The 12,206-nt window shown below is 44.7% G+C and overlaps 1 protein-coding gene across 1 annotated transcript in view; it reads left to right on the plus strand.

The window, feature by feature from the left end:
- The window catches only part of NFATC1 (nuclear factor of activated T-cells, cytoplasmic, calcineurin-dependent 1), a gene marked incomplete at its 3' end in the record, with an annotated part of 78,228 nt that overhangs the window by 12,532 nt on the left and 53,490 nt on the right, over positions 1 to 12,206 (plus strand). Inside the window, exon 3 of the mRNA XM_009892793.1 lies at positions 619 to 778. Within this exon, the coding sequence (XP_009891095.1) occupies positions 619 to 778 (160 nt within the window). The remainder of the gene's footprint in view (positions 1 to 618; positions 779 to 12,206) is intronic.

Consider the following 12,206-nt stretch of genomic DNA (forward strand, 5'->3'; position numbering starts at 1 on the left):
CTGGATTTTCTTCTGGCTTGTGCGTCATCATTAGTAGGATTTGTAAGCAAGTTCTGACTTCAGAGTTTGCTCCCTTGCAGTACATGAACCAGAAAGAGATTGACTTCGCTTTGAGACTCTGGTGTGTGTTGTGTTGGGAAGGAAGCTGGGAAAGGGCTTTTTTTCTTCTTTCTACCCCCTGTAAACGGACCAGATTTGTTGAAATCCATTAGATTCATAAAATGCAGAACTCCTCCAGAGCTGGTTTGGCATTCGCTTTCACAGCAGAAATCCTCTTCCTTAAACTCCTCTGCGTCTTTCGGCCTACCTTTCTCCTTTTGGTTCAAGAATCAATATATTAAGATATTTGTTAGCTGTGTCTTAACATTTTTCCATTTTGTCTACAAATCAGATAACATCTGAGCCATCAGACATGCTCGACCCATAAATCTTCATAAAATAACCATTACCTTCTAAATTACTTATGTCATGGCATTATCCATATTGATGAAATTTTAAATGTAAGATGGTGAAGGATGAACTGCGAAACACGGTCTCTAAAGTAATAGTGCTGGATGCTTGTGGTCTGTGATAGTGTACTTGATGTTAATTTTTAATACATTTTCCTTTCCATTATAGCCCATCCCTGCCTGCCCTTGATTGGCAGCTGCCATCTCACTCAGGACCTTATGAACTGCGTATTGAAGTGCAGCCGAAATCCCACCACCGAGCTCATTACGAGACGGAAGGCAGTCGAGGGGCTGTGAAGGCGTCTGCGGGGGGCCACCCTATTGTGCAGGTACCAAAACGTGTAATGAGAAGCACAGGTTGTTTATCTCGGCTCTCTGTGGTCAGCACCCTTTCTTCTCCAAAACTGAAAAGCGACAAGAGATTTTTCCTGTCCTCAAAGATTACTGCCCGTGAGCGCACCTTAGAGTGTATTTTAAACTGGATGGACCTTTGCCTGTATTAAAAACAAGGCAAGAACGTCCACTTGCTCTTAGCAACGTGAATACGGCACAAGCGGATTGCTGCTCTGTCCATGTACAACTTAGCAAGTGTTCAGCTGGCAAGCGGTGACCGTGGACCTATCTGTGCAGTCAGATTCCAGACATGCAGTTTATACTGAAATCAGCTGGGGACGTGCCTCAGTACACTTAGTCCTTAACTTGTGGTTGGATTAATCAGAGCTGTAAATACATGTCGGAGGGCAGAGCTGTAGCAGTAACGTGGAAGTATGTCACTGGTTTGGATGTTGCAGTGAATGCCGGGCAAAGCAAGGCTTTTTGAGTTTCTTCTGTTTAGTTCCTTAAACCCTTCCAGCCGCTCTGGAAAGCATCTGAGGTCTGAATTTAGTTTCATGAATTCTACCAAACTCTTCAGTTACTGTATATAAAGCATTTAATTTAATAACACTGTAAACTGACCCTTAATTCATTTATATGACTAGTCTCATTCATTTTTAAAGGACTTTTCTCAGGAGTGGGAAGAACAAGATTCAGTTGTTTAAAACAAAAAAAAGAAAAAGTAGCGGGAGAGTGCCAACTCTGCCTGCCCCTCCTCAGCTGCTTCTTTCTCACCTAGAAGTTAAACTTTCCGTGCTTTCTGTTGGGGTTGCGACCCCCTGCGCAGTGGAGCCCAGGTTTTATCACTGCCCTGATGCAGCGGGACCCACGGGTGTCAGGGCACTGTGTGGGAGGGAGGGAGGGAGGCGCTGACGCTGCTTGGGTTTATGCCACAACTCTTCCTGTAGGAGCAGCGGCTCGTTGAAAGACCGGATGGCTCAAGATGATGTACAGACCACACGTGCAGGGCTCATGCGCGCTTGTTTGTTTGCTGCAAAACCCTGTTAGCAAACACGTCGTTCGAAGGAACGATGCGAGTTTGAGATGACATTGGGCAGGGAATGCCACTACAGAACTTGTGTGCTGCTGCGGCAGCTGTAAAAGGAAAGTGAGGGGAGCTGTCAGCAGCAAACACGGTTTGCTCTTTAGCTCTGCCAAAACTCATCAGTGGCATGGGATTATGGAAGTGATCTGCTGAAAGACGAAAGGTTTTAGCAGAACATTTGTGAATGATATTAAAGAGGGATTTGTGGCAGACATGCTTGATGACAATTAATACCTACTCTGTTTGTGGCTTGATGCAAGGAAATGTAAACGGGGAGGCATCAATTCACAGCGGCCAGCCTGGCATTTAAAGTTTCCTACGTGCTTTTTGGAAAGACTGAATGTGATGCCAACATTTAATTGGACTAAATGTGTCCAGACGTTTCCCCTCTCATCCCCTGTCCCGGTCTGTCGGGAGTGAGCATGCTGCTTCCAAACACAAACAAGTGTCAGAAAATAGGAGAGGAGAGAAAACTGCGGAAGGGCATGAAGGGAGAGGGGAGGAAGCAGCCAGTCCTAGCCCTGTCAATAGGCTCTACCGGTTTAATAAAGATTAATGTATTTTTCAGTCCTTCTATTACAAGCCGAACATCCTTTTCTCCAAAAAGAACAGAAACATAAAGAGGGCCAGAAAAAGCTTCTCCATGCTGACACTGCCATCCTGGCCAGGGTTATCTGTTTGAGGAAATACTTAAAAGCTTCTGACTGAGACCAGAGTTGGAAGGATGGATGAGAAGTACTTCCAAAAAAGAAAGAAAGTACTTATAAATACTTTTTATAAGAGAAATAGTAAGTACTTACAAATAAGTACTTTAAAACAAAAGTACTTATAAATAAATGAAAGGAGGAGGAGGAGGAGGAAATCTAGGGAGTAATTCCTGATACACTGATGACTGACAAAAACTGTAAAATGCATCTCTGAGTCTACATATTTCCAGATGCTGCGGGTGTTGTAGGTTTGATTCAGTCCACTATGTTATACAGAAAGGAGCCCAAGCTTCAAAGTTCACACCCAGGTGTAAGCTCAGACAGTATCTGAATGTCTTCAGGTGTGAGATTTTGGATCAAGCTTTTACCTCTAATTTTTCCCAGTGTTCTCAATTGTGTTGACTCAGTGAAACCCACCATAAAATGGCTCTGACCTCTTCTGTCGTTGTAGAGACGGACACGACACTGAATATCCAGTTGCAGCAATTGTATATTTTATTTTACAAGCAGTGCTCTTTTATATCCTTTTACCTGGATTCTTCCATTCTACTTTTGCCCAATCCGCTCTCACATCACACGCCATCCAGCCAATACAGTTGTTGATAATGCGCTGCTCATGCTCTGGCCAAAGACAGGATGTTTACCAACCCTTATCTTGTTTGCTCAGATCTTCTCAGGATTCTCCAGTCTCTTCAAGGGTACATGGGTATCTGCTCAGGGTCAATGTTAAACTTGTATTCTGATCCCTCGGACCAGCCGAGGTCTCCCACACTCTTCCACTACCCTTCTATGTTATTTTTTTGTCCCATACGGGCAGTCAGGTCTTTCTTGTGTTGCTGCTTTGGGGGAGCTTGCTTAAATTCTTCTTTTGTTGAAGCTCTTCCCCTTTGCCTTCAACAAGAGGAGAACGCAGAGGAGGTCTCTTGCTCCATTCTCCATTTCAAACCCTGTCTCACTAGCATCCTGCTTCCCAAACCAGGAGATTTTCTCACACTAATACCTCCTCATATCTGTAGGGCATGCTGAGGCAGAGGAGAAGTAAATCCAGAAAGCATCCACTGCTCATGGCACAGTTCCCCAGCATAATTGCCAGGATGTTGCTTTCTCTGCAGCCGGAGCATGTTTATTTTTTTCTCCAGGCAATGCCAGCTCCCTTGCTGCTGCTCCATCTCTTCTTGTAGAAGGTGGAAGGGTCCAGGAATCAAAGGTTTCTGAGCAAGTGCACTGGATGAGGAGACCAGTGGTATAGGAGGGCAGGAGTCTCTTATGGGTGTGATGTGAAATCCAGGATTGGAGACCAATTTCTTCCTTGGCTTTAGTAGCTCCTCCAGGGTGGTAACTTTTCTCTGGAGCTGGAGAGGGCTGCATGTAAAGCTGAAGAGCTTTGCACTGGGACCCAGCAGCATGCTCAATGCCCGCCAGCGTATGAGATCACTGTCCTCTCCCAAACCTGAGGGTTTATGCTGACCCACCGGAGGGGCATGCCTGGCGGGCGCTGGCAGCTGCCTGCGGAGGCAGAGTCTTACCCCAGTGTGGTGCTGGAAGGTGCCCCTTGCTTCTTAACATCTCTCCATCATCTGCCTGGGACTGTCTCCGTCATCCTGGAGGCTGTCTCCCAGCCGTACTTCATGCCAGCAGGACTTCCTATGGATTTCCTTCTGTGGGATGGCTGCAGCCTCCCTTCTGCACTTAGGATTGATACGGTTTTGAGCCCTTCAAGTTGCCTGTGAGGGCTAATGAGCCTGGTAATGCAATATTCCTCTCTCCCGTATTTCGTCTTTGCCTGTTTGGGTGTTTGGCTGCTGTGGCAGCCCCAAGCTATCGCTGTTCTCGATTGCTAAACGTTTTGAGAGTGGGATGAGCTGGTGCACCTAGCGAGCTAAAAATGCTGCAGAAGATTGGCAAGTGAGCGGTGCCAGCGAGTGGTGCTGCTGAGCTCATGGCTGGCACCAGCTTTTACCCCTTGGCTTGTATTTTACCTCTTGCCTTGTATTTTGCATGTTGTTATTGCCTTTGGTGATTTCAGACCAGGGTACTCCCCACTCTGAGCCAGAATGGGGCTGGTGCCCCAGCTGGCATTGGGTGTTACGAATCTGCATGCCGTGCCAGGTGTGGGTGAAAACTAAGACCACTTTAGGGAGTGAAATCGTGCTTGTTAGCATCATGCTGGCACCTCCACGTTTACAGGAGTTCACGACTAGAGTGAGCATTTCCCTGAATGGAGCAAGATGGAGTAAATGGGGACTTTAGGAAAGTCCTCGTATTTTAAGTAAGGTGAATTAATTTCAAAGGGTTTACATCCACGTCTTAAAACATCCTCCATTTGGACCTATCTCCCATTCTTCATTTTAAAAGTGGTGGTGAGGAGTTGCACAAGATGGGGGTTACATTCCAGGCAGCGATGGCCCTGTTTCAGCTACAGGTAAGTAATCTGGCAGATAAAAGTTTGGGATCCCCGAGGAGGGATGGCACCAGATTACAAATATGTGGTCTATAGATATTCTAATTAATAACTCATCTTTGGAATAAGTCAGGCACTTTGGCTGCCTGAGATGGAATTTTTACAAGCAGGGTGCGGTGTATCTGTGAGATAAAATCCAAATACTCAAGAATGTTTAATTAAAGGGTATGATTTACTCCCATAGAAGACTGGACTAAAGGGTAAAAGCAAATGTTCAAGTGTACAAAGTAGTCTAGTAAGCACTTTCAAAAGTCATGATTATTAGTCATTTTTTTGACACAAAATATGACAGGAATTTTCTTCAAGATCATTCCTGACATGAGGTAGATAAATCTGTTAGAAAAACGTTTAAAAAAAGAGTTGTAGGGGTTTTCCTTTTTTATCTGGGTAACCAGTACTAGTCAGAATTTGTTCTCCTCTTGGAAAAATAAGTTAATATTGAAGATGCAGTGAATGCTGCCTTGCCTTTCACTGTATCACTTTGCAGTGAGATGGTAAAGGTTGTGTATGGCTTGCGCGCTCCAATACAGAATTTGATCTGAGCCTGTGAACAGATGAATAGTCTGAACACCCTCATTTTACAGGCAAAACACAATGATTTGTCTGCTGATTTACATAGTCAAAATGTTGTCTGTGCCAGGAGACTTGCTCACAAGAGTTGGCTTGTGTTGTTTCTCAACAAGATCTCAAGTAGGCACTTTGGGTCTGATTTTCAAAGGCCTTTGAGGCATATGTTGGGATTTTTAAATCCTCTTATGACTAACAAGTGTCAAACTCTTCTCTAAAGCAATCACTGTCTCAGTATTTTTGTACATCTACACATCACCATGATTAGGCACCAACATGCCTCTGAGCTATTTGCGCACCCTGGTAACACGTGGAGCGTGATATCGTTTGCTTCCCATGGATCAGTTGGTTTTGTTGGTTTCGGATAACGAGCTCAAGTTGTCCAGGTCCAGGTGCTGGACACCACAGGTATCTATCAGAGTCCTTTCATCTTCTGGACCCAAGAGCTATGAATACCTTTTGCAAACCCCTCAGGGGATAGAAAGCCTTGTCAATCAAACCGTTTTTATTTCAGGGGACAGCAGTCAGTCCAGGGAGCTGCGAATGCATTCAGATTGGGGCTTTTATGTTTTAACATCAGAGTCCCATGTAACACTTCTCATGCACCTGGCTTTGCAAGTAGTTGACGGCGTGAGGTAATAGGGTTTTGCAGTTACACAGAAGGCAAGAAGGGAAGAAGAGCGAAATGAAATGCTAAAGGAAAAGACTGGAAAGAGGTATTTACTGTTGATGACAGGAAGGAGATTAAGGGATAAGGAAGCCAAGAGGAAGGCTCTTCCAGACAGAGTGGGGCAAGTCCTTTGCAGCAGTGCTCTGATGCTGCACAGCAAGAGTGAGCTCATGGTTGATTTTTAAGTACGTTGTATGGGACTTCTACACCTGCAGTGCATGTGTAAGTGCTTTTCTTGGTAGGGGTCACCCAGTACTGCCAGTTTGTTTTAAACAACAGGGCTGCCACCATTGGTGGGTGAGTCCAGGGAAGGAAAACAGTCCCTGGTGGGTCCATCTCATGGCCATCTGACACCTGACCAAGAAGAGCGGACGTGGAAAAAAACATGTTACCCTCTTTCCCCTTCTGGCTCTGGGTCTATCAGAGCAGAGAAGGGCATATTCTTGTTAGTAAGCGGTGATTCAGTTTGTCATACCACAGTGGACTTCCTCTCTGTGCTGCTCTTAACTTCTTTTTAGAAGACAGTGTCACCCTTTTATCCAGATGGAAATATAATCCTTTCTTATGGTGACGATATAAAGACATTGGCAAGCACCTGCTAGCCAGGTTGCAATTAATAGCACAAAGCTATGCAATCATACAACAAACCAGACAGGCAGCCTACGTTTTATAGCCTGGTTTTAGACAGCCGGTACTTCTTAAGAATAAATCTAAGCTGAATGGCTTTCTCACTTCTTGCATCTGTATAGTTAAAGCTAACCTCAAACTAGCAGACAGATAATCAAAACTGAAAAGTAGAATGATTTGGCAGATGTTTTAAGGTTGCTATTGCTTCTATAAATCCAACAAATGGAAGAAAGCCCATTGAAAGCTTTTTATCATGTTTCTTTCATTGTTGGAAGATCGTATTTTGGGAAGGGAGGAGTTTATCTTTTTTGGTATTTCACATGAAGTTGGTCCCACAGGGTAGCTCCATAAGCACAGCCGCATAGATTGCTTATGACCTCCCTGAGGAGGGCCAAGTCCAGAAGGGGGCCGTTCTGGAAAGTGTGCTCCTGTCATCCAGTGAAGATTTCGTGACCCTGAAAATGCAGCTTCATCTCTAATTTATGGGCAGTCTTGGGGACAGACCTCTGCTGTTTAGCATAACAGCCCTTTCCAAATGAAAAACAAAATTTCCACTAGCGCTTGGGGGATGCACTCTGCTCAGCTTTAAAAATGATACCTTCCCCACACTCGGCCTGATGGATGCCACAGTACATATCCCAGTTGTTAGGACACTGAGATATTCAATCTGGCTTTCCAGCCCGAAGGATTTAGCCCAGCGTCCTAGGTTTACCTTCAGTTTGGACTTGCTGGCTGCCGGCAAAGCAGAAGTTGGTGGTGGCCTTGAGGGAGGAGGGGATGGAAAGTGTTCCCACTCTGCCATCGCTGTCTTTGTCCCCTTGGGAAAGGGGATGATGATATCAGCTCCCAGCTTTCCTCTTCTTTGGCCTCTCCCAGTTTCCTTTCTGTCTCGTTCTCTGCGACAAGGGAGTCGATGGCATTGTGGGGGGTATCTTGTAGCTGTCCTCTGGCAGTGGTTGATAAGGCAAAGATCATGCTGTCATCGTCGTTTCACAGTACCTCTTATACACAGCTGAGTGGATATTTTCCATCACGGTTAGACCTAGGAAGGAAAGCAGAGGAGTCATCTTTATCTCCACTACTGCTCACAGAGCCATCCTTTCTGCTTCCTTTGTCAGGTTGGTTTTGATGACCAGCAGCACACGCACCTTGAGAGTCTAGAAACAAGACGATGGAATTCTTTGTAAGACCAAGACAGACAGAGTATAAATGTAGTAGTCTTTCTTCTCTTATTCCTCATTTACTTCATCCTCAGGTCTCATGCTGCATCCTTTCACTGGGTGAAGTGTTTGCGGGAGTTTTTCCTGCACATTGTCTGAAAGGGCAATTCATCATTATTTTGGAAGCATACCTCAAAAACTTGTATCACTGCTCTCCTGGGAGGAATCAGCCCTCATCCTTGACTTTTTGAGTGTTACGCTGTTCCTGTCCTTTCCATCCCTTTTGCCCCCCGCTTAATATTGCATCACTCCTGCTAAAAGTTGCAGACGCCATGTGTCTTTTTCTGTCTCTGAATTTTCTTTCTAGAAGTTGCCATTCTCCTTTCCTGCAAGTGGTCAGGTCCCAAGGAAGACAAGAAAAATCCCCCTTGCCTTATTTTTTCTACATAACTAAATAAAGTGCAAGTGTGTCTGTGGGCTTGGGGAGTATCTCTCAGCGGGTGATGTTCAATGAAGATGGAAACAAAAAAAATTAATATAATCAGCAGTTGAAATAGGCAATTTCTTTGCAGTGGTGTGCTAAGAAAATAACCTGCACAAGCCGCAGCAGCCCGACAGAGGTGTTTGTGGTACTGCTAATGAGGCTGCAGCAAATGTGCTTACGGAGCTAAATGTTCCCAGTTCCTTCCTTTGTACTCTCTGTCAAGAGCTCAGGAGCCTGTAGTCTGATCTGTTCTCTCTCGTATTTCTTTTTTAAAAAAGTATTGGAAAGAAACGGTTGTGCTGAAATGTTACAAGATGAGTAAAACAACAGCCGGTGAGATTCCTGAGGGTTCTGGCACATTTGAAAGCTTCAGAAATGGTCATAATGTAAAACCAAAAATTAGCAATTGCGTAGTTCATGCGCTAATAGATCTTTGTCTTTTGGGAGCGTTATCTGAACACCTGAGCTATTCATGTTAAAAAGTGGCCCCTGCATCTGTGTAATGATTGCTTTCTCACAAGGACCAAGTGAATTTGTGGTAGAAGCACCCTTCCACTGAAAACATGTGCATCAGGGGGAACACCTAGAAGTGATGAGAGTCACAAAATCAGAAGGTCGCAGTTCTGCTGAAGAGCTTCAGCAGCTCTTCTTCTGCCCTCCCAGAGTCCGAGAAGGAGCTGCGGATGCTTCTGGTTAGCCAAAAGAGGCTACCAGTAGTACTACAAATGGGCACCCACTTCTCTAAGGAAAAACACAGCATAGGTAGACCTTTTGCTTGCCTCAAGTTACCAGACCAAAAAAAACCAACGCCAAACCAAGCCACATTCAAAGCAATATTGTGCACTCCTGAAGTCAGTCAGCTTAGCCTGCTTAATTCAAGCACATGCTTAGGAGTTTGCTGACTCTTAGTCAGTTTATCTGTTTTTAAGAAAATAATAGTGTATGGGTAGGAGCTGGAGGACTGTGTTTAAAATGGCTTTACAGTGAGGTTCTGATGGTATGTGAAGCTGTGGTCTGGGCGTAAGCCATGGTTGTCACTTGACTTAGTTTTGGTTGCAGTTGAGAAGATCTACACCAAAGTTACCAATCAGCAAATCCGCTCCAGACTTGTCAGATGTTGTACGTTGACATGCACCCAGAAGCTGAAATGAGACACGGTTAAAATTAAAATGCAGCTTTACCAAAAGCCAGATGCTTCATTATGAGCTGTGCTAACCTACCTGCCAAATACTGCTAACCTGCATGAGGCAGGTGATTAATTTTTTACAAGTTTGCTTCAGCAACTAGACATCTGTCCTCGATTCCTAAAAGTAATATCTCAGGGCAAATGATTTTTTTTTTCTTCTTGGTACTCCAAATTACATAAAACATATATGTCATGAAAATTATATTGTGTGCATTCTGTATGAAGATACACTGGAAGCCAGTTTGTGTTTCAGATCCCTTTCACACCAATGTAACTCCATTGGAATAATTTCTGGTTTTATTCTTTCTAATTTTTGTATGTAAGAAGAGTAAGAAATCACATCTGTAACATACCTTGTAATCTGGAATATGTGGTTATAATGTAGATTTTCTATTTTAATCAGTCATTGTTCCAGCTAACAGGCTGAATCAGTGGAAAATATGGTTTCAAATTACTCAGTTGCAAGTACGTTGCAGCTTTCATTATGAGCAGGGGTTTATCATTTCTTTCCTTGTGAAGAATAGCTCGAGATCTTTGATATGTGCCTTGAAAGGGAGATGATCCATTACAGCATCTTCTATATACATACACATAGGTAAAATATGTTGTATGCTGTCAGTGCAGCGAAATCAAATAGACTTTCTCCTCTCTCCACATGTTTAAGAAATAATTTAGCAGGAGTTGAATATTTTCACTGAAACAGTTGAAACACGCTAGTGATCAATTTACGTGCACGTGGTAAAAATAATACAGGTTGCAGACAGATTTGTAATACTGTTTTTAAACACCTGTTTTTAATGTTTCGGTGCTCCATAAAGTGGAGGAACTCCTGCTTTTGATTTGCATGCAGACATTATGTACATTGGAATTTGAAAGTCTACTGCCTAGGTTTCAAATGCAGCCCTGTTCAAAGCAGTAAGCAACACCTGCAAGCACAGCATGGGTACGTTTTTGGGAGTTCCTCGGAACTTCAATTACAGACACTGAAGTCCCCCTCAATGAGTTTTGCCCTTTGGATCACTGATAACACAGTGTTACTGCCAAATGTGAATCCTGGTGAAAACCCATCGTCGTCACCAGAAAGGGAGCTCCTCCCTTGCCACTTGCAATCCTACTTGTGTGAAAACGTTGCTGGTCCAGTTCTGTGTAATGTAAGGGAAAAAATGTAAAAGAGACTGAGCAAAGTGATCTTTCTATTACAGTGCAACAGAGCACTTAAATACATCCTTAAATTTTCATAAAGTGGGATTAAATATTGAACATGTGCTTAAGGTTTCTACCGAGCAAGGATACATTGATCAACTGGCAATTAATTGTGTCACTTACTGTCACTCAGGTTACTCAGCTGCAAAATCTGGATTAAGACACCTTCACTGCCTTGCATGGCTGTTGTTACAAGAGATTGGGTGTCACACAGGAGCATGTGGGGCTGCCAACTGCCCAAAAATAGCATGAAAAAGGGAAGCCAGTTGCAGAATCTGTGCTCTGCTCTTGCAGACCTCTTTGCTGCTTTTTAGGAGATCCATTAAAGTTTTCCCTCTAAAAAATCTGATGGACTTTGGGCATCGGTTGCAGGTTCCCTGTCCGTGCGTTGCTGCTTCCTTCTGGTGGTTTTCAGGTGAATGCTATTAACTGGATCCTCCTCGGCCTCTGCCTCTGCCTCCTGTCCCTTTGATTTTGGGATCCCTTAGGATGATTGCACCTTCTTTGTGTTGCCACCACTATGCCTGCCCACATCTAACGGGCATGAAGTCCTTGTGTCTCTGAAGCTTTTACTGGATGTCTTGATAGCAAGTCAGGCGTAATGATGCTAGAGCCAAGCTTCCCGTCACCGTCCAAAATCTTCCCGTTACTTTCCTCCTACTTCGGGCAAGCTGTACCTTTCTTCATGTCATTTACTTCTGTAATTGAGATTGGTCACTGAAGGCTGCTATATTTAGCTGATTCCTGTCCCTGTGCCTGCATCAAAATAGCAGTATCAGCGTATCGTGCACGTTGTGCGCAGGACACGGATGCCCATATCCGCTGTACTTAGTAAGCCGCACGTTCCCGTCCCCTCGGCTCTCTGCCCGTGAAAGGGCAATGGCTAGCATTCGGCAAGCCCGCAGCATTCGGTGGCTGTACAAATAGATAAATAGCTAGAAGAGAGTGGGTTGGAAGAGAGATCACGTTTCGTTTCTGGAGAGCTGCTCAGAGCCGAGCCGTGCGTGACGCCCGGGCGCAGCTCCGGCGCAAAGGGTTACTCCCAAGTTTTCATCCCCCTCCCAACGTCTCCACCTGAGGCTGCCGCCCGCCTTAGCACCGAAAGGAGAGAGACCTGAGCCCGAGATGGTTGTGGCATGTCAGGATTAAGAAGCTCGAGCAGGGCTTGCACAACGTTGCCTGTGCTTGCGGGAGTACCAGCGCCGTGGCTCTCCCGCGTGCGCACTTTGCTTATGAGCGCGGGCCGGAGAAGGGATGCGAGTGACTATTGTG

This window comes from Charadrius vociferus, unplaced genomic scaffold (assembly GCF_000708025.1).
Source record: "Charadrius vociferus isolate BGI_N301 unplaced genomic scaffold, ASM70802v2 scaffold629, whole genome shotgun sequence".
Classification (NCBI taxonomy): Eukaryota; Metazoa; Chordata; class Aves; order Charadriiformes; family Charadriidae; genus Charadrius; species Charadrius vociferus.